Here is a 23072-nt window from a genome sequence, read left to right on the forward strand (position 1 = left end):
CATTGCGTCGCGTCTCCAAAAAAATATGCTCAGTTGGTATCTCTCTAGTACTACTACCTAGCCGGTCCCGCGTCCCGGTCACCTCTTCTTGGACCTCTGCGCCACCCGCTTGAGAGCGCGCATATCCTTGCGCATGCGCGGGTCGACCATGCGGTACCGGCCCTTGACGCCCTTGGGCCGCGACTTGATGCCGCGGTTGGCCCCCCTGGCGACGACGACCTTGGTCGCCTGGCGGGGCTTCTTGCGCGCCGCCTTGGCGAGCAGCCGCTGGATGCTGTCGGCCTTCTCCTTCTCCGTCATGCCCTCCTCGCTGGCCAGCACCTCCGACTTCTTCTTGAGCTTCTCGAGGCGCTGCGCCGCCTTGAACTTCTTGCGCGCCTTGGCCTCGCGCACCTTCTTGATGGGCCGGGCGTTGACGGCGCGCGTCTTCTCCCGGATCGCGGCCGCGGCCTCCTTGGTCCGCGGCCGCTGCACCTTGTCGTGCCTGCCCTCGTCCTCGACGAACCAGTCCGGCAGGCCGTCGCGGTCGCGCAGGGCGTGCTTGTTGAAGCCCTCGTCGATCAGGTCGTGTTTGGTCTTTTGGCCGGTGGCGAGAGCGTGGGCCAGAGTCATGGCCTCGGCAGTGATAATGTCGATGTCTGGGGTCCTAGTTAGTCATACGACCTTTTTTTTTTTGAAGAAAACATGAAAAAGGCGGAGGTCTCCTTACCGACTGGCTCGTTCGCGCGGCGCTGTTTGTCTTTCTCCTCCCAATCCTCCTCGTCTTCGCTACCCTTGACACGTCTCGGCACACTCTCGTCCTCGTCCTCTCCCTCGCTGTCTTCTGAATCAGAAGTAGCTATGGACTGTGTCTTGGCCTTGGCCTTCTGCTTGGTGACCTGGTTTGAGGGTGCCTCGGGCTCTTCTTCATCAGAAAAAAGTTCATCGTCCTCAATCTCTTCATCGTCGTCCCCGACATCTTCGTAATCCTCGTCATTCTCCTCTTCTTCTTCTTCATCCTCGTCTCCTATTCCAGGAATGTCCTTGAAAATGTCATCATTGAAAAAGACTCGAGCTCGCTTGGACAAGCCACTGTTGTCATCTGCAGGCTCGTTGTCCAGGTCCGTCAACAATGACTTTTTTGAGGCTACTGGCCCCTCGTCCTCGCTCATGTCTGAATCGCTGTCCTCCTCCAGACCACCATCGCTGTCGCTTTCGTCTTTGTCACTGCCCGAGAAGCCTTCCCATCCGCCGTCCTCATGTTCAGCTCTCGCCCGCTTGGCTCGATACTTGGCATCCCTCTCTGCTTTCTGCTCCTTGTAGTGGTCGTACATGTCGTCCAGCTCTCGCTCGAGCCGGTCTCCATCCTCGTCGCTGTCATCATCCGTCTCTCCAGACGATCCAAGACCGCTATCGTGGTCCCTCTTAGCGGCAGTCTCGTTGATGACAGCCATTTTGCCTTTTGCCAGTCTGGACATGGCGCCGGCTTTGTCCACGGTCTTCAGTGCAAACATAGCACCCTCGCCCTGTGGCCCTGCTTGCTCCATGCCAATATCCATGGGTGTGGTCATGTTGAGCTGCATGCGCACGATTTCTTTTTGCTTCTTCTCATTCTCGCGCCGCCGCTCTCTTTTCTTCTTGGAGCTTTCCTTGTCTTTGAGGTTCTGCAGCTCCTGCTGAATCTTCATCTCCTCGTCCATAGAGTCGACTTGGGCGACTTCTTCACTCAGGTCGGGTTGCGCGGTCTTCTTGGTAGCGAAACCGAAGATCTCGCGGACACGAAGTCGCCATCGCAAGAGAAGCTTGAATTCTTTCCTCCCGAGCACTCGAAGATCCTGACAGCATGTCCTGATATCGTCTGTGGTCTCGGGCAGCTTTTCTAGTGCTGCAAGCGCAACGTCCCCATTCTTTGGCTGAGTGAAGGTCAGGCGGTTGATGCTGCCCAGGATAGCAATGGGGTCGGTCGTCTGGATGAATTCGCTTGCAGGGATCTCCTTGAACTGTGTATAATCACCCTCCTCATAACCGTCACGCTTCCGCTTCTTGACTTCCGGGTTGTAGACCTTGGCCTCGTTGTTGGGGGTCGGGGCGGCCAACTCTTCGAAGACGGCCTTCGGATCGAGGAACTTGGGGTCGATGCGCTTGGGGGCCTTGAAGCCCTTGCAGACAACGAAGATTTCTGCAGAGACGTTTCGAGAACTGGGCGGCTTTGTGGCCTCGACCTTGGTGAAGAGCTGGTTGAAGACCCAGAGAAGGGAGTTGTAGTCCTTGGAGCGGAACACCTTGGTGACGAAGGTGCCGCCCTCGATCAGGAAGTCGGTTGCCAACTTCATGGCCTGAAGGGTCAGCTCGGCCTGGTTGAACGAATCCTGGACCCACGCAGTTCCGACGTTGGGGGCACCATCGTGGAGAACAGTGTCGGCCTTCCAGGTCTTGAGGTGGCCCCGAATCGTGGCTCTGCACTTCTCGGTGGTGATATCGCTCTGGAAGGTAATGACCTTGGGGATGGGCTTGATCGGGGCGAGATCGACACCGATAATGATGCTATTCACCGGCATGACTTCGGCAGCAACCTGACACCAGGACCCGGGAGCGGCGCAGAGATCCAGAAGGACCTTGCTCTTCTCCAGGAAGCCATACTTCTTGTTGAGCTGGATCAACTTGAAGGCAGCACGGGCGCGGTATCCCTTTTCCTTGGCAAGCTTGTACCACTTGTCGAGACGGCCTTTGCCGTGCTTCTTCTGGATCGCCATCTCAGCGTGCGCCTAGCCGAGCAAGGTGGTGTGGACGGCAATGGCGATGGCGACAGCTTTTGTCGAGACAGATTGAGATTTGTCCCAAGATGCCGCCTTTGCACCGCAGATTGTCTGAAATTTTTCCTACCATGGGCAGCCCACACACGGCCGATAAGAGTTTTTTAGTGGGGGATTCTGCGTTGGTCGGCCATGCAGATTGATGCGATAAGAGAGGTGCGAAACGCCGCCAAAACTACAGGAACCTAACTTGGACGTGTAGTGGATTGGGGGAGGCCGGTCTGGTCTCGGGAGACTGGGCCACTGACCACCTTAGTGGGTTGGCTAGCGGGCTCCAGCGAGCTCGGACGATTGGGTGGCGGGCCTGACAGGTCCGTGGCGGGCTGGTGCACGCGCGTGCATGCACTTAAAACCCCAGTAGCTTCGTCGCGGATCTGAGCGCGTTCAACGTGCATCGCGTCACCCAGGATTCAATGACCACATATTGACATGACGCCCTGCTCTCCTCTCCTCTCTCTCCCCACCCAGCACTCAGCCAGCCAGCCAGCCAGCCAACAATTCTTCCTCTTCAAAGACCTCTCAGCTGCTCAATTGTCTTTTTCCTGTCACAATATCTTTCTTTCCAGCAGCTTGTCATGATTGTTGCCTCTTTGTGAGCATTGTAGGACCATTGTGGGAGGAATTGGGCTCCCTCTCATCGGTCTGCTCAGCATACAGGACAGTGCCGTACCGTATTGTACACTCCGGGCAGGAGATGTCCGACAATGGGGGCTCGCACGATGCGAGCAACACACAGGATCCTCGACTCCTCTCCCCCCCGAGAGCAACACGCACGAGCCTTGGCAAGGAGCGTCGTGATCCATCCATAACGCCCCGCAAGTTCCGGAAGTTCTTCACTCCAAGACAGTCCTCTCGAGTCTCTGCTCGTCCAAGTGCAGCTAGGCGGGCTCTGGGCGAGCTGACCGCCAGCGCCCTGAACCGCTCACAGACTCCTTCGAGCCCATTGAAGCCCTTGTCCAGACTCAATGGCAATGCTCGTGATTCGGAACTGGAATCGCCACCGCCCGAGGTCAAGAGGAGAAAGCTCCGCCACACCCCGGACTCGTCCCCGGTGAAGGCTTTCACTCATGGCCTGAACCAGACACCCGTCACTATAGCCAAGTTTAGTGCAGAGACTACCCTACTGAGCCCAATTGACTCTATCCAATCCACCCGTTTCAGCCAGGAGCTGTCGGACGATGAAGATGGAGATCAGGATGTGGATATGACCGACGAAGTTCGACCTGTGGAAAAGATCAAGACCTTGAAGCAAAGGGGCTTGGCTGGGAACCTGGTTCAACGGCAGTTGGGCGGGATGCCGTATGCTGGATGGCAGTTTATGTCATGTCCTGTAGCCGGTAAGACGGTGCTGTCTGTTACGCTTCCCCATGTCCATACTAATTCAAGATCTCAGATTGGCAGATGGAGACTGCAGACTTCTGCAGTACAAAAGATGATGTTCACATCTGTCGAAGTCACGAGGTTTCGTCTACATGCATACCATTCTGCGTGGCTACTTGTAATAGTAGGTGCTCATTCGATCCAGTGATCCGAATCTCGGTCGGTGCCTGTTGTCGCTAACATTTCTTCAGCCAACAGCATGATAGCAATCGGCGATGAGGAAGGTCATGTTCGGCTTCTAGACTCGGTCTCCTCACAAGGATATGGCTTGTCGAAAGAGTTCCGGGATCCCTATCTTGGCTTCCAAGCGCACGGCAATGCCATTATCGACCTTGATTTCTCTCCAGACGACAGCCTTTTGGCAACGGCTTGCGGAGATCAGACTGGCAAGGTCATTGATATGATGACCCAGACACCCTTGACCGTCCTGGGCCATCATACAGCCTCGCTGAAGCAAGTTCGATTCCAGCCCGGCAGAGGCCAGGGGAGTGTACTCGCGACCTCGAGCAGGGACGGCAGCATTCAGATATGGGACTTGCGCTGCAAGGGACCGCCCGTTGAGGATCCTCAGGATTTTGTGCGAACGGAGTCTTTGAGCTTTCAATTGCCGCGAAAAGTCACTCAGGGCTGCGTGATCAACAGTCTTTGGAATGCTCATACTCGCACCTGGCGCCAGACCAAGTCGCAGGTCCAGCCAACTCCTGTCGACCTTGTCAGTCAGTTCCAGTTGCCTGCACGCACCAGTGAACCATCCGTGACTGCTCTCCAGTTCTTGCCTCCTGGTCGAGAACACCTAATACTGTCTGCTTGCGAGGCCGATGCATCCATCAAGCTGTGGGATATCCGCAATATCCACACTTCTCGCACTAAGATTGCCTCTCCGGTATCCTGTACCGTCCCACCAGACAGCCACACCCAGTGGCGCCCTTACGGCATCAGCTCAATGAGCCTCAGCACGGACGGCGCACGGCTCTACGCCACATGCAAGGACAATACTGTTTATGCCTACTCTACGGCTCACCTTGTGCTTGGACACGCCCCAGAGCTAGCCTCGCGCGGTGGCCCGCCTCGCCGGCGCCACGGCACTGCGCAGGAAGGACTGGGCCCCATCTACGGTTTCCGTCACGACAAGTTCCGCGCTTCGTCCTTCTATATCAAATCGTCCGTCCGCTCAGCCCGGAATGGCCAGTCCGAACTTCTTGCCGTTGGGAGTAGCGATGCCTGCGCCGTTCTCTTCCCAACCGATGAACGGTACTTGCAGCAACATCTCTCCATGAAGTCGGAGGAAGGGCTCCCCTCATTGGAGTCTACATTGTTCTCTACCAGTGCTCCCAGGCGTCCTGGTCTCCTCCGGACGAACAGTACTACCAGCCTTTCGGCTCGGTCCAGCGACACGATTCCAATCATTCGCAATTATGGTACAGCCCTTGTTAGGGGTCACGATAAGGAAGTTGGCGCGCTGAACTGGACACACGAAGGAAAACTCATCACCATAGGTGACGACTACCGTATCCGTCGGTGGTCCGAGGACAGGCAGCGAGCGGCCGATCTACGAACGGGCGGTGAAGGGCAGGGTCGGCGTTGGCTCAGTGGCTGGGCGGACGTGGATGAGCGCTGGGATCTCGAGGGTGATGACGAATGGTGAAACGACTCGGTTCACAACTATGATTGTTTTTTAATGCATTGCATTGTACATACTTGGCTGTATTGTATACAAGGTGCGCATGGACAGCACAACAGCGATTGTTTGGACCCGGCCTCAGAGGCTTCACGGAGTTGGTGGGAAGGATAGCACGTAAATTATACCACATATGCCTTTTGTTCTAAGTTTGATCCTCTCCGAGCACCGCGTACATATGTATCTTCACTCTTGATGCAAAGCGTCGTTCCCACTCGCCTTGGCCTTGGGCACGAGCAGCCAGGACACCGTGGTCGCCACCATGAGTCCCACCAGGATCGGCTGCATAACAGAAACACTCGAGGACCCAGCGATGACTCCGGTGATGATGGGGAAAAGAGAACCGCCGAGCTGGGCAATGACGAAGAGGAAGCCCATGGCGGTCGGCCGAAAGTTGGGCGAGAACAGCTTCTGGGCCACGGACATGCCGACGGGGAAGAAGGGGCCCGTGAAGAAGCCAAACAGGCTGATGGCGACCGAGGCGGCGATGATGTTGGGCACGAGCCAGAAGAGCAGCTGCAGCCCGATCGCCAGGACGCAGAACAGCAGCACGACGCGCCTCGTGCCCCAGCGGTGGATCGGCTCGACCAGCAGGAGCCTCCCGAGGAGGGAACCCCCGTTGAAACCGGCCGGGACGTATCCCATCTTGGAGAGGTCCCCGTGCCGCACGGTGACGAGGTACTCGACCACCCAGCCCGAGGCCGTGATGACGGCGCCCAGGTAGAAGAAGTAGAAGAGGCTCAGGATCCAGACGCTCCGGGAGCGGAACGTCAGGCCGATCAGCTTGGACGCCGACTCTCCTCCCGCCTCCGGCTCCTCCTGCTGGGCTGTGCCGCTCGTTCCGGACCCGGGCCTCCTCGGCAGGAGCCTCGTCTGCTCCCAGAACGCCACGAGCGCCAGCCCCAAGTTCACAACCGCCATCCCCAGGGGCACGGCGTAGAACAGCTCCCAGCGGGCCCTGGACGCGATGGCCGTGGCGACAAAGGGGCCCACGAGGCAGCCGCCGGCGTACATGCCGTGGATGAGGCCGAACCAGCGGTGCGAGGCGCGCAGGGTGCCGACAAAGGTGTTGCCCTGGGTGTCCTGGTAGGCCTGCCCGACGCTGGCGAAGAAGAAGCTCGCGGCGAAGAGCGGGAAGGGCGGCTTCCAGACGCGCAGGGCCTGGCTGGCGACCTGCGCCGAGGCGCCGAGGGCGAAGACGACGCCCACGTCGGCGCGCTGGCGCAGGTGCGTCTGGGTCAGGGCGGCGACGAGCCAGCCGGCGAAGCTGGCGCCGTAGCTGCGGTTTGGGGGGGGGGAGCGGTCAGTTCTTTATTCGCCTCTCGAGAGAAAGGAATTGTCGCTCATTCTGATACGTACACGCTCGAGACGATGTTTGTGGTGATGTTGTAGTCTTTGATGTTGTACGGGATGAGCGCGCCGATGCTGCCGTCGTTGACGCCGGCGACGAAGAAGGCGAAGCACACGCTGGCTAGGCGGAGCGCCGCAGTCTTGTCCAGGCTTTGCTCGGGCGGCTCCTCCTCGAGGAGGACCATAGGGTCCGCTGGGCGGCTGAGGACTGGTCCGGCCGGGTCTGGCGCAGGCACCGGCACGGGGGCTTCAAAGGCCTCCTTGGTCCGGGTTTCGACCACCGCGGTGGTAGACATGGTTCGAGGCTTAGGAGCAATGCTCTACAGCTCTCTCGCGGGCTTACTCACGAACGAGAAAATATCGGCCAAGGTCGACATCAAGCTCGCGTGCCGAAGGTCCAGCGCAGACACACACGAGTACCATGTCGTCACGGCCAAAGCTCAATGTAACCAACAGGCTAAGGTCCAATATGCGGTCTACCGGGCTGCGGGCCGTCAACATTAATTATGGGCCTTTCGGAATTACCAAGATGGGACAATTTCTCCGTAATCCAAGGCGAGCTGGCCCGCTCGTGGCTCCGCCCGATGTCCGCTGTAGCTCCGCCCCGGTCGGAGTAACCAGTTGTAGTAGCTTTTAACTATTCCCCCTTGTAACTTCCTACGTCAAGACAGATGATAAATTGCTTGGGTAAACGATAGTATATCTCCGAGGACGGCAAAGCGGTAAACGGTTACCAAGCTTGTCCTGTCCTGGCTCAAATATGCTATGGACAGCTCCTTCTATAGTGCTCTTCCACGGGGAATATCAAACCCGGACATTCGGAGAATTACCAAGCACCTTGACGAACATTCTTTTGCCCATAATCACTTGGCCAAGTCTTCTTCACTAAACTCGGACCTCGGCGGCTGCCGTTTGGGGCCATCTCCGGGCTCTTGATGCATCATTCCAGCAAGCCAAGGCAAGCGAGACAGTATTTCATCAAGGGCTTCGCTGGAACAACAGCGAAACTTGACACTTCAGATTTGACTCCGACAATACAGACAACGAGGACGCCGCAATTAGATTTTGTTTCTCAATTTCTTCATCAATTGGTATCACACACTCCGCATATTTACATCTGAATGTTAAAAACGTTGCCACGCTCTCGTCCGCATGGACTGTGTCTATGCACATCCACGACCAAGCCCGCACAACACCCAACAGCCTCAACGCCACACCAATGCTCTCATCAACTCACTCTCATCATCACCACACAACTCCTCGCTCCTCTACAAATGCATTACGTGTTTTCTTTTTTTAACTTCCAAATCAAAAGTTTAGTGCTTCTTGCAGCCAGGGGAAGTGCCGTTGCCGGTTCCGTGGGACGGCTGGCCCAGACCAAAGCACTCGGCCATCTTGTAGAAGATGTCGATGTTGTTGTAGGTGCCCTGGAAGAGGTCCGAACAGGGACCGCGGGCGTACACGGGGACGTCGGTCAGCGAGTGGACGCCCTGGGCCTCCTCGGTCGGGAGGGTGCCGTTGACGATGAAGCCGTCCGTGTTGTCCGCGGGGTTGACAAAGTAGTTGTCCTTGCCGAAGCCGGGAAGGCCGTCAACAGCCGGCACACGGGGGCTCTTGTTGACGCGGTAGTTCTCGCGGTGGTCAGGGTTGGCGCCGAAGCCGGGGGCGATGGCGTAGCGGGGGTCCCAGTTGACGGGGAAGTTGGCACCCGTGTTGTAGCTGATGCCGGGCTGCTCCATCTGGTAGCCGGAAAGACCAGAGTTGGCATAGACGCCCACGGCATCACGCTTCTTGCGGTCATCCTTCTGCGCAGCCAAGTACTTGGTGTCCGCGTTACCGAAGACATCAAAACCGTGGCCGTGGTCGGCCGAGACGACGATCAGGGTGTTGTTGAGCTCACCAATCTTCTCAAGCTTCTCGATCGTCGCCTTCAGAGTATCGTCCAGCTCCATGAGATCACCGAGAGCCCTAGAGTAGTCCAATGCGTGCATCTGCTTATCTATACTGGCGGCTTCGGACATAAGGAAGAAGCCCTTATCTCCGCCGCGCTTGTGGAGGACGTCGATGGCCTTGAGAGTCATTTCCTTGAGGCCGGGAAGGTCAAGGGCGGCCGACTTGTTGCCCGAGGGATCGTTCTTGAGCTTCTTGAGGTTGTCGGGGAAAATGTTGCGGTCCAGCCAGACAGGCAGGTTGCCAGTGCAGAAGATACCAAGGGCCTTCTTGGAGTCATCGGCCTTCAGGAGAGAGGTCTTGTTCAGAGAGACGGTGTATCCCTTCTTGGCAAACGCGTCGTAGTAGTCCTTGCCCTGATAGGAGCCAGAGCCGGGCAGGAACTGCTCAGCACCTCCACCGAAGAAGACGTCGGGGCCGTTCATCTTGGTCCAGGTGTAGTTGGTGACACCGTTCAGCATCTGGTCAATGAGAGGGCCGTACATGCCGCGAGTGCGGGTGTGGGTGGCCAGGGCAATGGGGGTAGCATCGGCCATGAAGGCAGTGGAGACGGCACCCCAGGCGGAGCCCCAGAGACGGGTGATGATCTCAACAATGGTCTCGACCTTGGGGTCGTCGAACGAGTCGGGGGACGAGTCGACGTAAACGCCCATGGCGTTGACAGTGGACTTGTGGCCGCTGTACAGGGCAGAGGCGGAGTTGGCGCTGTCAGTGATGAAGCTGTCGATGGAGTGGGTCATCTGATGGCCGATGACGGGCATCTGGTCCAGAGCAAACTTGGTCTGGTACTTGCCGTTGATGGACTTGTGGGCAAGCAGGCGGGCAGCCGTGATCATGTTGGTGGTCATGCCATCACCGATGAAGAAGATGATGTTCTTGGCCTTCTTGGTCTTGGCGATAGGGCGGACGACCCAGGTGGCCTCGGTGGTCTTGTTGCTGTAGTAGTTCAGCTTGATCTTGTAGGTGCCGGGCTCGTTGAGGGCGATGCGGCGGTAGATCTTGGAGGCGGCGTTGACGATGGTCTTGTTCTTGGCATCGCGGGCGAACAGGTCCTCGTACCAGGAGAAGGTCCACTTCTCCAGCTGGGGCTCGCTGACCTTGAAGTAGTCGGCGATGTTCTTGGGCGAGCCACCGTCTTTGGTGATGGTGCCGGTGAACTTCTCATCCGGGACACCCTTATTGAAGGCCTCCGAGCCGTTCACGGGGGCGTGGACCTCGAAACGGAGATCGAAGTACTGGCCCGGCAAGAAGTCTAGTGCGAGCCCATGTCAGTGATGTTTAGGAGCGATTTGAGCTGATAGTTTCACCACAAGCTCAAGAGGCGCGTGCTCACCTTGCTGATCCGGGGGCAGAATGCAACCCAGGGTCGGGCAGGTACCCAGCCTGTGGAAGGTCTGGGCATTGACAGCAGACAGCGTAGCTGTCAGAGCAGCGAGGACGCTGACCTTGGCAATCATCTTGCTGGTGCCTATCTAGACTCGAGCGAAGCTTCAATCCGTCCGCAGGAACGATCAAGAGAGCAGCGCGGAAATGACTTGTCCCGAGAGAGTCGCCAAGGGACGAGGGCATCATGGGTGGTCAAGAGCTCTTAAATAGTCAATCTCCCGCTCTGCAGCTCCGCTGTCGATCCTCCGTTGTGGATGCAGAGCTGGGCCTGGTCTCGCATGGAGCTGGGGGCGTGTGCAGCTCGTGCTCGAGGTGGGCGCATCATGACGGCCCAGGAAGGCAGGTCAGCTCTTCCAAGGCTCCGGGTCCAATATTCTGCTCTCTGGCTCCGGAACCGCAGAGAAGATGGCAGGACAGGGCCTGCATCGCAGCTGGGATGGGACAGTGCAGGCATTGAGCAGTCCCATTGGCCGGGCGGGCATCGCCATCCTCAGACTGGAGCTATGTCCGGTCCGCCAGGCTGGTCCGCCGGTGAGTCCGCGGATGCAACCACATGAATCACAGTGGTGGCTGCCGACACGTGCATGGGCAACAGCAATATCCTGCGCAGAGGCCCGCGTAAAGGACAGAGGGACTGGCCCGTCAGTCGATCCAGAGCCAGCCTCGGATGGTGTCCATGATGCCTTCGCCAAGAGCCATGGTCTCTGTTCGGGTGGGCAGCCGGGAGCAGCCTAGAGAAGAATCCATGCAGCAATGCGGCATGGGCGAATCAAGACATCTCGGGAAGGTAAAAAGCCTTGTCTTGGATGGGCGGACGGACTGAGTCGTTGGGATGACAAAAAAGCCAAGACGCGATCCTCGAGAGATGCGGTGTGCCAAGACTTTATATCCCATGGCCAAGATGCCCAGCCTGGAGAACGTGCTAACAGTGCTGGCAGTGATTGGATCGTGCCTGAGCTCCAGCTGCAGAGTGGGGGAGATTGCCTTGTTCTGGGGGGTTCGATTGCTACGATATCGCTGGAGGGTCCCCTAGACAAGCTGGCTCCACCCACTAATACGCCATCGTGGATGGCCACAAAAGCTTAGACACATGGATAGCCAACACCTCTCGTCGACCTCCAGATGCGGCGAGGAAACTATCGTCTTTGGAGAGAGAGAAGGAATCACTCCGTTTGCTCCCCAGCCTCTCACTTTCCTTGTCTGAGGATTATTCTCGACTATGGCGTAAAAGGCCCCTCGGGATCTAAGGAACAGACCCCGTGCCGCCTCCCTGTGGTCAATGGTAACTCCTCACACGGCTTACACCTTCGTGTCAGGCACTCTCGTACAATACATTACCAAGGTAGGTAGGTATCGAGGCCTGCAGCTCTCGATACTTGGCTCGCGCTAGTACTCCGTATGTACATTCAGACAGGGATATGCAATGGAAGCTCCGAAGAAGCTTTCTGACGAAAGAGGCTTTCCTGTGTCCATCCCGCAAGCCTGCCCCATAGGTATCCGTCCATATCAGTTCTTAGGTATTCCATGGCCTGCTTCTCACTCGACAAGCCCACGTGGCCAGCATTCCATTGTAGCCGGTATCCGTGTACATGAGGTCCATCAACCAATCCAGGTGAGTCTAGTACAGCGGACAAGCTCATGCTCCCGAGGCATGGAATGGAACCTCATAACTGGCAGGAGGAAGAGCACACGACAGCAGAGTGTCCTGCGATCATCCTCAGGAATGCTACCCTTGTCTTAGTTGCACTGACCCAGAATCAAAGCTTGTTCATGCCTCGGCGTTTCTCTTCTATGCCCCTTGTTCGCTTTAGATAACACCAAGAAGTCACAATGGCAAATAAAACATGTTCAGGGAGTTCAACCTTCCCATACTCGCCCCTATAATTCCACTGTCATCAAGCATTGTACCTCTTTTCGTTATATCACTTTTGTCCGAAGCTCTCTGCACTCCGAGCTGGATGTCGAGGCGTTGAGAGCAATTGACAAATGGACAGCTCACGCGGGATATGCCATTGACACGACCAACTAAGGTCGTTTACAGAGCATAATACCAAATATTGAAATTCTCATCTCATCAACTCGAGTTCAACACTGATCTGAAGCGGTCTATGTTTCAAAGCCTCAGTCACACTCCCTATCTATGCCGAGCCTTGATGAGATCCGCAGCCTACACACACTCAATGTTAGTCTCACCAAGCTCATGGCGTTCAATGTGAAAAGAAAAAGAAAAGGGAAAACAAGGGGGGGTCCCTTTCACGCGTTCGACTCACCTTCTCTGCAACAGCATAGACCGTAGCGCAGATATGCGCGCCGGGAATCAGGGGCTGGATCGACGAATCCGCGACACTGAGACCACCGACGCCGTAGACCCTCAGCTCCGAGTCGACCACCCCGCCGTACTCGCGCGGCATCATGGCGCAGGTGCCCGAGATGTGAGCCGTGGAGCTCCCCGACGACGACCGCACCACGGCCAGCAGGGCCTCGTCGCTGGTGACGTTGGCGCCGGGGACCTGCTCGACGGGGCCGAGCGCCCGCACGCTGGGCGTCTGCTGGAGCCGGCGCGCGAACCGGACGTTCTCCACGGCGATGGCGGCGTCGACGGGGTTGACGAACGTCTGGTAGTCGAGGACCGGGTCCGCGTAGATGTCGGCCGGGTCGAGCAGGACGGTGCCGCGGCTGACCTCCTTGGTGAGGACGAGGGCGCCGCTGCCCGTGCCCTGGATGGGCAGCTCGACCACGGCGTTGTCGGTGCGGGTCATGGAGTCGGAGAGGATGGCGCGCTGCGCCTCGTAACCCCTGACCTGCTCGGCGGTGTAGGTCCCCGGCAGGAAGTCGGCTGCGTTCTGGGCGCGGTAGGCCGCCACGATCTCCTCCCAGCGGTCCGGGCTGACGACCTTGAGGGGCAGGAGACCGGCAGTGTTGCCAGTCGTTTGTGACATTGGGCCTATCTAATCTCAGCACGAGGTTCATAAGGTGCTCAAAGATCAAGGCTCACCAGATCTGTTCTCTTTCCACTCCTTCTGTACCCATTCGGCGAACGTCTTGTTCTGGGCTTGAGTCGTCGTCGGATTCGGTTCGACGTCAGTCGTATCTGTTGACTATGTTAGCCTCGCTAGGCCTTGGAAACGATGACAGTACCATCACTTACACCGGTACGAGAAGCCGCTGACGGCATGGTCTTGCAAGTTGCTGCCGACCCCAGGAAGGTCAACGACCACGTCGATCTTGGCTTTCTCTAAGAGCGCAGCCGGGCCAATACCGCTCCGCTGCAGGACCTGCGGGCTGTGAAGCGCGCCTGCGGTCAAGACGATCTCCTTCTTTGACTTGACCGTAATGACTTGAGCACCCGCTTCTGTACCGCGCTTTTGCATACGGATGCCAGTCGCATGCTTGTTCTCGTCAAAAGTGATGTCGTTCACTCGCCAGCCAGTCAAGATCTGGAGATTCTCGCGGTTTGCGACTGGGTCGTAGTACTGATTCCGGGCATACGACCGAGTGACTGTCGCATTGTCAACGGCGCTCTGTTGATTTGTCAGTTCTTGGCCGGCTACCAAAATAGGGTGTACTGTACGGACTGTATACCAGAAGACACCATAAGCGTGGCCATCTATGGAAGTAGGATGAGCGTCCGTTCCTTGGGAAGACTGCAGTTTAACTCACCAGCTCCATCCAGCTGGGGCTCAGCTCCGGCTTCCACCAGGCCTTGGTACTGGATCTTCACACCTGGCCACTGGAAAGGGGCATAGCTAACGTGGATAGGTCCGTCACTGCCATAAGAACTCTCGTTCCAGGTGATGTTGAATTCCTTCTGCAGCTGCGGTGCTGGAGCATCGAAGCGTGTGCTCTGGGATGTGTTAGTCATGGATAAAGCTTCGGTTATCTAGGTCAGGTGCGTTTCCATCTCACCTTGACAAAGTAGGGAAGGAGGTCATTGAAGCCCCAGCCAGGATTGTTGAGCTTCTCCCAGTTGTCATAATCATCTGCCGCACCACGATTCAACATCATGCCGTTGATGGTCGATCCTCCTCCTACCACGCACGCCGCATAGACGGCTTGTCTGGAGCCACCCAGTCCTTTCTGGGGCACAGAGGTTACGTTGAAGAGATCCTGCCTCGGGTAACTGGTGGCGCTCTGCGGCTGCAGGACCATTGGCCTGTCGTCAAAGTAGCCATACTCGACGATCAACACAGTCGCTTTGAGACATTGGTCAGTCAGTCACACGCACATGCTCATCCAGCAATCCTTCACACTTGGATATAACTTACCATCCGGGTCTTCAGAGAGTCGGTTCGCAACCACCAGGCCAGACTGACCGCCGCCAATGACAATGTAGTCATACGAGTCTTTCAGGTTACGACACCCAATCTGTCTCTTGCTGAATTCAGCTTGGAGTTGCGGGTAGCATGATGCCACCGACGACAGGGACAGGACAGCAGCAACAGTCGCCGCCCAGACTCTGAAGGGGCGAAACATCATCATCAAAGTCCGCTCTGACACGCGACGAAGCCGAGCTGAGGACAACACTCACCATCAGCCCCGGCCCTCGGAGTGCAAGCAGACTTGTTCTTATGTGCAAGGCCCTCTCAGCGCATCTTGTCAGCCCCACGAAGGTGCCATCACCGGTGGGCCTATTGGCATACAGCCGTCTTGGGTGTTGGGTGTTGGGTGTTGGTGTCTGAGCACAAACACACCCTGCGAAGTCGTCAACAACCCCTTTCCCCAGTACAGAATATGGCATAGCCCCGAGCACTTGGGCAATATTTACAGGGATAACCTACATGCGTCAGCGCGCGCACGCAGTAGTCTATTGAGGGACCCTCGCAGTAGCCTACTGGGTGACCTACCTGTTTCTGCGTTCCGGAGGCAGGAACATGCACTTTGGCTTCTGCAAAGGGTAAGGCTGCATGCGGGTGACTACCGCCAAGAGCCTCCCGATGCTACTCTAGAGTCCGGGGAGCCCACGATACCCGGCACACACATGGTCTTTCCGACCCGACAAACGGCCCGTCTTTAGCTCCAAATTGGATGTACGATCAGGCGAATTAAGCTGGTGAGAGAAAATCGTAGAATATAACGCAAAGTAGACGGTCACTGAGAGACCAGTCTTCTGTCGATAACTTGAGACGCAAGGTTGACAACTCTTCGGGCGACCTTCATCCAGGAGGCTCAGACACACAAGAAAAATAAGAAGCCAATCCATTGATCCGTAAGAATCTTAGATTGAAAAGGAGGATTGGAATCTGTTCAGTCTTTTGTTTTATTTTGCCAGCAACGAACAACTCCATAGACAATCTGCAGATGAGTCCACGTCAACAGCCTTGGCAAAGTGCAACGAGAGATCCAGTGAGAAGGCCTTGAGGTTCAGGGTCTTCTTGCGTAAATTCGTATATCTGTAAATCGCCGCCAGGTCATTCGAAAATAGATGGGTTCTTGTAGGCCTAAACGGGCAACAGATCAGTCCCTTGATTACCCCTGCCGGTGATCGATTGACTGTAAACGATCCACCATCCTCGTCAACTCATCCTCGTCCGGCTCCTCCGGTCCTTTGCTCTTTGGAGTCAGGCACGATGAGTGAAACCAGACCTCTCCTGGCATGTGCTCATTCGCGGCATTCGGCAGTATATCCCTCGCTAGATTCGCGACATTTGTACTCCGAACGCCCCCGCCCACGATGATCTGAATATTGCCCTTTGCCATTTGTATAAGGTTTCGCAACATCTCCCGGTTCTCAAGAGCGTTTCCCTTGCCTCCAGAGGTAAGTATCGCATCAAAGCCGCATCTTGCGACAGACTCCAGGGCCTCGGCCTCGGAGGCGGGGCCGGCAGAGTCGAGCACGGCGTCAAAGGCCCGGTGATAGGTACACCCAAATGGGCCCGCCAGGCGCACCAGCTCCTCGCACCTCTGCTCGTCCACAACAACCGCACCACCGTCCTGGCCGGCATGCTTGACGATCCCAAAGACAAAGCCGTCTCCTCTTTCGGGCTTGAGCAGCTCGCTGGCCTTGAATTCCCGGATCGAGTCTCGCATGGCCGCGAACTCGGCGTCCGAGTACACAAAGTCCTGCTGGTTATCTGCGGCCCCGCGCGGGCGGATCATGATTCGGAAGGGCACCGGGAGCGAGGCGGCAGAGGTGGGGAGATCTGCGGGGCGCGGGGTGAGGCCGCCGGCTGGATAGGAGCCCGGCGCGGAGAGCTCTATCCGGGAGGCACCGAGGGAGATTGCATTTTCCGATGCGCTCGACGAGAAGGTGGGGATCTCCAACGGTAAGACAGCGAGGGATGGGGGCATCGCTCTTGAATGGTCAATGAAGTCGAAGGTGTGGTGAGCCGTGGTGCCAGTGTCAGATCTGAGGTGTGTGTTGTCATTGGTGCAACACCGGTACCCCATGGACACATGCCAAGGTAGGTAGTTTGAGAAAAGTTGGAGCTGTTGGCTCTCAGGCTTCTTGGACACACAAGTAATATGAATAGAAAGCAAGTTAGCAAAGAGGAGTCTGTATTGTCACTTTTGACTTTCCTTCTGATCTCAAGCCTTATTTTGTGGGGGAGTGTAACGTTGAACCCAGTGCACCTGAGGTGGGCTTGAATTCTTTGAGTTGTCCTTGCATCAGCATCCTGTGAGTGCCCTCCACCTTGAAACCATAGTGAGTACATGTGCAATTGCCTCCCTCCGGGCAGAAGCAGGATCAGGGCTAGAAAATGACAAAAAGGCAAGCTGAAGTCATTAGGATGGATGAAGACGGTGAGAAAATATTTAAAATGGCTTCAAGTTCTTGAAAATGAAATACATCCAGACCGGAATACACCGCCAAGCCCAGTCAGACTGAGTTAAATCTTCATATTGAGTACTAGCTAACATGACCAAAAGTGAACTCCATCTGATGCTTTGGCCACTATGAATACTCCTCGAGGCGATCATAGTGGTCCAGGCAGCGATAGTTGATCCCGCATCTCCGGTGAAAACAGCAACCCTAGGACACCGACTTTGCAGAACCAGTCGTTCTCCTTCCATTCCCTCCCCTATGTTTGAAAATTTCATTCACACCTCTCTTCCCCTTCACTTTGGGTCGCTGCTGATACTATAGAAAATCAAACAGAAGAAAGCCACCACCCCATATGGCAAGATTGCCGTCGTCTTACTCGGCCAAGGCATCTGGGTCATCCCAGTGGTAGAGGTCCTCCAGGTGGCGGCCGCTGGCATCCGAGTTGGAGCGGGAAGACCGTACCATCTCCCAGGAGGAGTCGCTTGGCGTGGCCGCTCCGGAGGTAGCCGGCGACTGGTAGCCGTTGTCCGCAGCGTAGTTCACCAGGCCCCACGAGGACGTCGTCGAGGACGACATGTGCGACTGGCCCGGCGGTGGATAGTAACTGCTTCTCGGATCCGGCAAGTAATACGCCGGGTTCGGAGCAGACAGCTGCTGGCTCGAGGCGCGGAGGTCCGGTAGCCATCCTTGGTGATAGCTCTGGGTATAACCCGTCGTGTTCCGGTTGTCACTGGCCGAGCTCTGCGGCACTGGTGGCTCCAGAATAGGGGCAGGGCGATACGGGAGAATCATCTGGGAGTCTTCCCGAGTTGTCTGCACATATGCGGAGGCACTCATGCTGGTTGTAGCAGGATAGGAAGGCGCAGCAGCAGTGTTGCTGGATGAACCAGCTTGGCTGGAGCCAGCGCTAGCATAAGGCTGTTGGGACTCCGGCTGTTGGGACTCCGGCTGTTGGGACTCCGGCTGTTGGGACTCCGGCTGTTGGGACTCCGGCTGTTGGGACTCCGGCTGTCTGTATTCCGGCTGCTGGTATTGCGTCTGCTGGTATTGCGTCTGCTGGTATTGTGGCTGCTGGTATTGCGCCTGCTCGTATTGCGGCTGCTGGTTGGCCGCCTGTTGTCGGTCGGGGTAGTAGGGCTGACGTCGTTGAGTCGCAGATCGCTGAGGGTACTGCGGTTGAGTATACCGTGAGTTGCTCAAGGGGGCGAGTTGCTGGGAGGATTTGTCGAACGGGACCGTCTGGCCGGCGGCTTGGTCTGTCTGAGCGGCAACTCTGTCAGAGACAGCCTGGGTATTATTCCTCTGAGGCATCCTCTGTGCGGCAGCCTTGTGTGCCGCACCTCGCTGGGCCTTCTTCTGGTTTCTGCGCTCCTCTTTCTTCGCCTCCGCCTCCATCTCGACCCGGTCCAGGAGACCTAGGACACATAGGTCAATACAAACCAAGCCGGGTCTAGGTGAGAAGAAGTCGGTGTCGTAAAAGGTAGGATGGGATTGGGAGGTCAGTGGTACGAACCAGCCTGAATCCGATACTTGTGTGCCCATTTCGCTGCGTTGGGGGAGTAAGGTTTGCCCTTGCACATGGCATTGTGGAAGTAGTGTTCGACTAACACGTGGTTAGCGGTCGACTCAAAGGGCTAGGTGTGCCAAACTTACACATCATCATGTCCTTGTAGTCCCTCTTGGACTCGCGGCCCATCAGCCTCTGCATCTCATCAGCTAGTTGGCCCCAGGTCTTGGGGTCGAACGTCTTGGCGAGTGTGAGGCCTTTGGCAGATCTAGGTACGATCCGAGTCCAGAACACCTCCTCCTCCTTCACGCTCCAGACCTTTCCGCCCATGTTGACGAAGCGGCACGGGGGAAAGTGTAATTGTGATTGGAGTTTATCAAGCTCTATGGCGATGTTTACACATGAGACCTCGCTCGAAGAGGCGTGGCCGTGAAGTGTGGGTAGAGAGAGAACCAGAAGAAGAAGACTGGATGTCGGACAAGTCGAACCCCTCAAAGATAGGAAGAAGATTTGGAGAAAGACTTGGTAGAGGTGTTGCTGAAGGATCAACCGTTGGCGGAGAAAGATTGATAGACGTGTCGTGGAGGAAGAGACTGCCGAAGAAGGAGAAAGAGGAATTGGGCTGCAGGGACAAATTCACCCTTAAGTACCTAAGAAGAGGGAGAAGGCTGCGACGCAAGGTCACGAGGGGAAGGAATGAATAATGATGAGTGGGTGGGGGAGTCGTTCACTGCAGTATCGTGATGATACGAGTTGGCTGTGGCGACAATCGTCTCAAGTTCTGGTGAGCGGTGTCGAGCACGAGGTTTGTTGAGCGGTAGGAGCTCGTCTAGGCAGAAACATGGCAGGCACAGCATCGTCAGGGCACAGGCATGTTTGGCAGGGGAAAGTGAATTCTCGTTAGATGAGTAGATTGTTACATATCCCTGAGACTCTACCAACAGTATCTGTAGGTTACACATGGAGGACTTGAACAGTATAATGGGCGCTTTCCGTGGCATCTTTGAGATGCTATCTAGCGGGCTGAACCGACTGTCATTTGCTTTAAACAATATCTATGCTGTGGGTAGGAACGTAGCCTAGTGACTCGGTCCGCTTGTCTCTCTTGCGGTATAGGGATGGATACAGAAAAGGGGAACGTAGGCGACCACATAGTGTTACACACCAAAGGACTGCGCCCTTTGCAGACCAAACGGGATTAAAAGTACATCATTACAAGGATTAGTTGCTTCCTTGGTCCAGAGTCGTCTCGAGTGACAAAGACGATGTGTTTAACCTGTCTTCACTCGAAGGGATTCGGTGGTTCTGACGCAGAATAGCCTCGGGACTCAAGATATGCCGCAAGTTTCTGCTCAGTCCTTGCAAACTATCACTGCTGTTAGTAGTGTCGATGCACAGGGCGGTTGTGTAGATCGAGTGACTCACTATGCTCTTCTGTTGCAGCGGCACTACACCGTCCTTAACCCATATGCCCCAGCTACCCATCATGTTGGCCAGCATCATATCCGTGGTAAGGCGATCTCCAACAACGGCTATTTGTGACGGATGAGTTACTCCAGCTTCTGGGTGCGACTTGAAGTATTCCATGATCTCATTGCCACATCCCGGCTTCTTCGACGAGTGAGAGAGCACTGTGACACCTGTTGCTCCCTCCACCTCTTTGGCGAGTTTCCGGCTCGTGTCGTAGCTCAAAGCCCCGGCTGTGTTGGAGACAATGAGCAATTGGCGGCCGGGATATGCGGCTCTGAGGGCGGCAAATCTTTCCTGCAGAGGCGTTAGCTCTGGATCAACCAGAACGAAGCTGGAGCATACCTTGTAAGGCGCGTGTATCTCACTAGTGTCGGGGTAGGCAAAGCAGTCATCTTTGTCTAGGACCACCGCTTTAATACTCGGCTTCTTCCATCGCTTCTCAAAGGCTTTGTCTAGAGGTATAGGTAGGTCATTGAAGGTGGAGACTGTTGCATGAGGCAAGCAGAGCGAGGGCTTGGCCAAGAGCTTGAAGATATTGAGTGAGCCTGAGAGGTTGAGATTCATTCTCAAGGGCAGGCTGTGAAAGCTGGAGTGATGTATAGGTTGCTTGGCATCAATTTGGAACGTATACAGAACCCAAGAAAGGTGAAATTATGAATGAGTTTGCCCAAGAAACATGTGGTAGGATGGAGGTTCGATTGATATTGATTGAGGCTCTCACGATAGATGGATCCTTTGAGCAGTGCCTACATGCAGTGGAACAGAGGTGTCTCGGGGAACATTTACTGTCAACTAAGGGTCGGATCAATCGAATTCTATTCGTTGAGGTGTCTAATTCTAAGGGAGAAAAGGGGAAGGCCGCCAGGGGGGCCGCCGGCCCTTAGAGGTGGCCCTAAAGGGCGGTATAGTTGAGTAGAGACAGCTCTACATACTAAATTTATCCTAGGGTTATTCTTAGTAGATTAGCCCCTTCTAATATATCTTTCTAGATTTTTAGAATCTAGGATTTTAAGAGATCTAAAGTTATTTCTATATCTTAAATAGGTAATTAATAATTTTACTTAATATTAAAGATTAATTAACTACTTTTAATCTTATTAATTATATATTAGATATTAATATAGATATATATTAAATAGAAGGTTTTATAGAGATTATCTCTTCTTATTATTAACTTTTATATCTTTTTTATATATCTTAATATATTCTATATAGTTCTTAATAACTTCTATTCTTTTTAATAATTAATTTAATAATTTAATAATTATAATATCTATCTTTTAAAATAAAAGACTTAGATTTAAATCTTAATTAGATCTTTAAATTAAATTTTAAATATCTTTAAGCTTTAAGATATAATTTTAAATAATTTTAATTAAAATATTTCTTAAGTTTATTAGCTTCTTATTTAAGTTAGTTAAATTAAGAGATTCTATAGATTTAATCTTTATAAAGGATATTAATCTTTTTATTCTTCTCTTAAATAATAATAAAAAGAGATATATAGAAAATAATTATATAATATTTTCTATAAGTAATTCTAATAATTTAATAATAGGATATCTATCTTTCTTAATAGAAGACTTAAATTTAATTTCTAATTAGATTTTTAAACTTCTTAATATCTTTAAATTCTAAGAAGTTCTTTTTATTTAATATAATTAGAGATTATTATTCTTTTTATTAATTTTAATTATCTTTTAAGATAGTAATAAAATAGAGATAAAGATTTAATTATTTAATAAACTTCTAATACTTATTAATTAAAAAGATCTTAATTAACTTATTAACTAGTATTTAATTAATAGTTAAATATTCTATCTTTATTATCTTCTTTTAAATCTTTTATTAAGTTTAATAATAATAGATATTAATATATCTTAAAGTTATCTTAAGCTATAAATTCTTACTTTTAATTAAATAAATAATTTAATAATTATTATAATAAATAATAAACTAATCTAATAATTATAATATTATCTTCTTAAAAAACTATATAATAATAATAGTTTCTTAAAGAAAGCTTATAAGAATAAGTAACTCTACTTTAATAGATAAGATAATAATAATATTTTATTTAATTACTTTTTAATCTATAATATTTTTAAATAATATTATAAGATATTTTTAAAAGAATTTCTAATTCTTTAGATTATCTTTAAATAAAGTATTAATATAGATTTTAAATAAGAAGTTTAGATTATTCTTATTAAATAGAATATCTAGCTTCTTTATTCTTAAGAGATAGTAGATAACTCTATCTATCTTCTTTATTACTTTAAATAAAGGGTTTATAAAGAAGTAGATAAGATTAATAACTACTTTAATAATATCTAGTCTTATAATAATATTAAGATAGATTAAAGATCTTATCTTTTATTAATAGATATAAATCTTTAATAAGATTATTTACTTATCTAGCTTTATAATCTTCTTAATTAATATAGAAGTAATTAGCTCTTTAGTTATATTATTAAGCTTATATCTAATAATAAGATTAGTAATCTTATCTTCTTATAAGATCTAGATCTAACTTTAATTAATATTTTAAATAACTCTTATTTTTAAGAACTACTTAATATTCTCTAAGTCTCTTATTTTAAATTAATAGATTAAGATCTCTTTAAAGACCTCTTCTTTAGCTTTATCCTTCTTATAATAGAGATAGATAATATTATTAATATAGAAGAATATTAGAATAGAGTTATTATAAAAGAGATATAGTTCTTTAATTAATTAAATAAATCTTATTTTAATAAGAATTATTAAGAGAAGCTTTTATTATAATAATAGTAA

General features: G+C 52.8%; 7 protein-coding genes across 7 annotated transcripts; 1 reads left to right on the top strand and 6 right to left on the bottom strand.

Moving 5' to 3' along the window:
- Nucleotides 1–78: 78 nt before the first annotated feature.
- E0L32_012257 (uncharacterized protein) lies at nt 79–2732 on the bottom strand (the record flags this gene model as incomplete). Its single annotated transcript, XM_031135077.1, has 2 exons — nt 79–638; nt 710–2732. The coding sequence occupies 2 exons, from the start codon at nt 2730–2732 to the stop codon at nt 79–81; spliced, it is 2583 nt and encodes an 860-aa protein (XP_030998978.1).
- A 754-nt stretch (nt 2733–3486) lies between these two features.
- On the top strand, nt 3487–5817 carry E0L32_012258 (uncharacterized protein; the record flags this gene model as incomplete). The annotated part of the gene is made up of 3 exons (XM_031135078.1): nt 3487–4129; nt 4186–4296; nt 4364–5817. 3 exons carry the CDS (start codon nt 3487–3489, stop codon nt 5815–5817), a joined length of 2208 nt encoding a protein of 735 aa, XP_030998979.1.
- Nucleotides 5818–6036: 219 nt separating this feature from the next.
- Nucleotides 6037–7496, bottom strand: E0L32_012259 (uncharacterized protein; the record flags this gene model as incomplete). The annotated part of the gene is made up of 2 exons (XM_031135080.1): nt 6037–7129; nt 7210–7496. The coding sequence occupies 2 exons, from the start codon at nt 7494–7496 to the stop codon at nt 6037–6039; spliced, it is 1380 nt and encodes a 459-aa protein (XP_030998980.1).
- Nucleotides 7497–8516: 1020 nt separating this feature from the next.
- E0L32_012260 (uncharacterized protein) lies at nt 8517–10607 on the bottom strand (the record flags this gene model as incomplete). The annotated part of the gene is made up of 2 exons (XM_031135081.1): nt 8517–10402; nt 10484–10607. 2 exons carry the CDS (start codon nt 10605–10607, stop codon nt 8517–8519), a joined length of 2010 nt encoding a protein of 669 aa, XP_030998981.1.
- Nucleotides 10608–12670: 2063 nt separating this feature from the next.
- Nucleotides 12671–15012, bottom strand: E0L32_012261 (uncharacterized protein; the record flags this gene model as incomplete). The annotated part of the gene is made up of 7 exons (XM_031135082.1): nt 12671–12703; nt 12807–13480; nt 13532–13627; nt 13685–14143; nt 14197–14380; nt 14443–14729; nt 14802–15012. 7 exons carry the CDS (start codon nt 15010–15012, stop codon nt 12671–12673), a joined length of 1944 nt encoding a protein of 647 aa, XP_030998982.1.
- A 990-nt stretch (nt 15013–16002) lies between these two features.
- E0L32_012262 (uncharacterized protein) lies at nt 16003–19136 on the bottom strand (the record flags this gene model as incomplete). Its single annotated transcript, XM_031135083.1, has 4 exons — nt 16003–16882; nt 17676–18714; nt 18813–18902; nt 18953–19136. The coding sequence occupies 4 exons, from the start codon at nt 19134–19136 to the stop codon at nt 16003–16005; spliced, it is 2193 nt and encodes a 730-aa protein (XP_030998983.1).
- Nucleotides 19137–20088: 952 nt separating this feature from the next.
- On the bottom strand, nt 20089–20840 carry E0L32_012263 (uncharacterized protein; the record flags this gene model as incomplete). The annotated part of the gene is made up of 3 exons (XM_031135084.1): nt 20089–20172; nt 20232–20570; nt 20619–20840. 3 exons carry the CDS (start codon nt 20838–20840, stop codon nt 20089–20091), a joined length of 645 nt encoding a protein of 214 aa, XP_030998984.1.
- Nucleotides 20841–23072: the final 2232 nt, after the last annotated feature.

Source organism: Thyridium curvatum (genome assembly GCF_004353045.1).
Source record: "Thyridium curvatum strain D216 chromosome Unknown NODE_148_length_37605_cov_79.867709, whole genome shotgun sequence".
Classification (NCBI taxonomy): domain Eukaryota; kingdom Fungi; phylum Ascomycota; class Sordariomycetes; order Thyridiales; family Thyridiaceae; genus Thyridium; species Thyridium curvatum.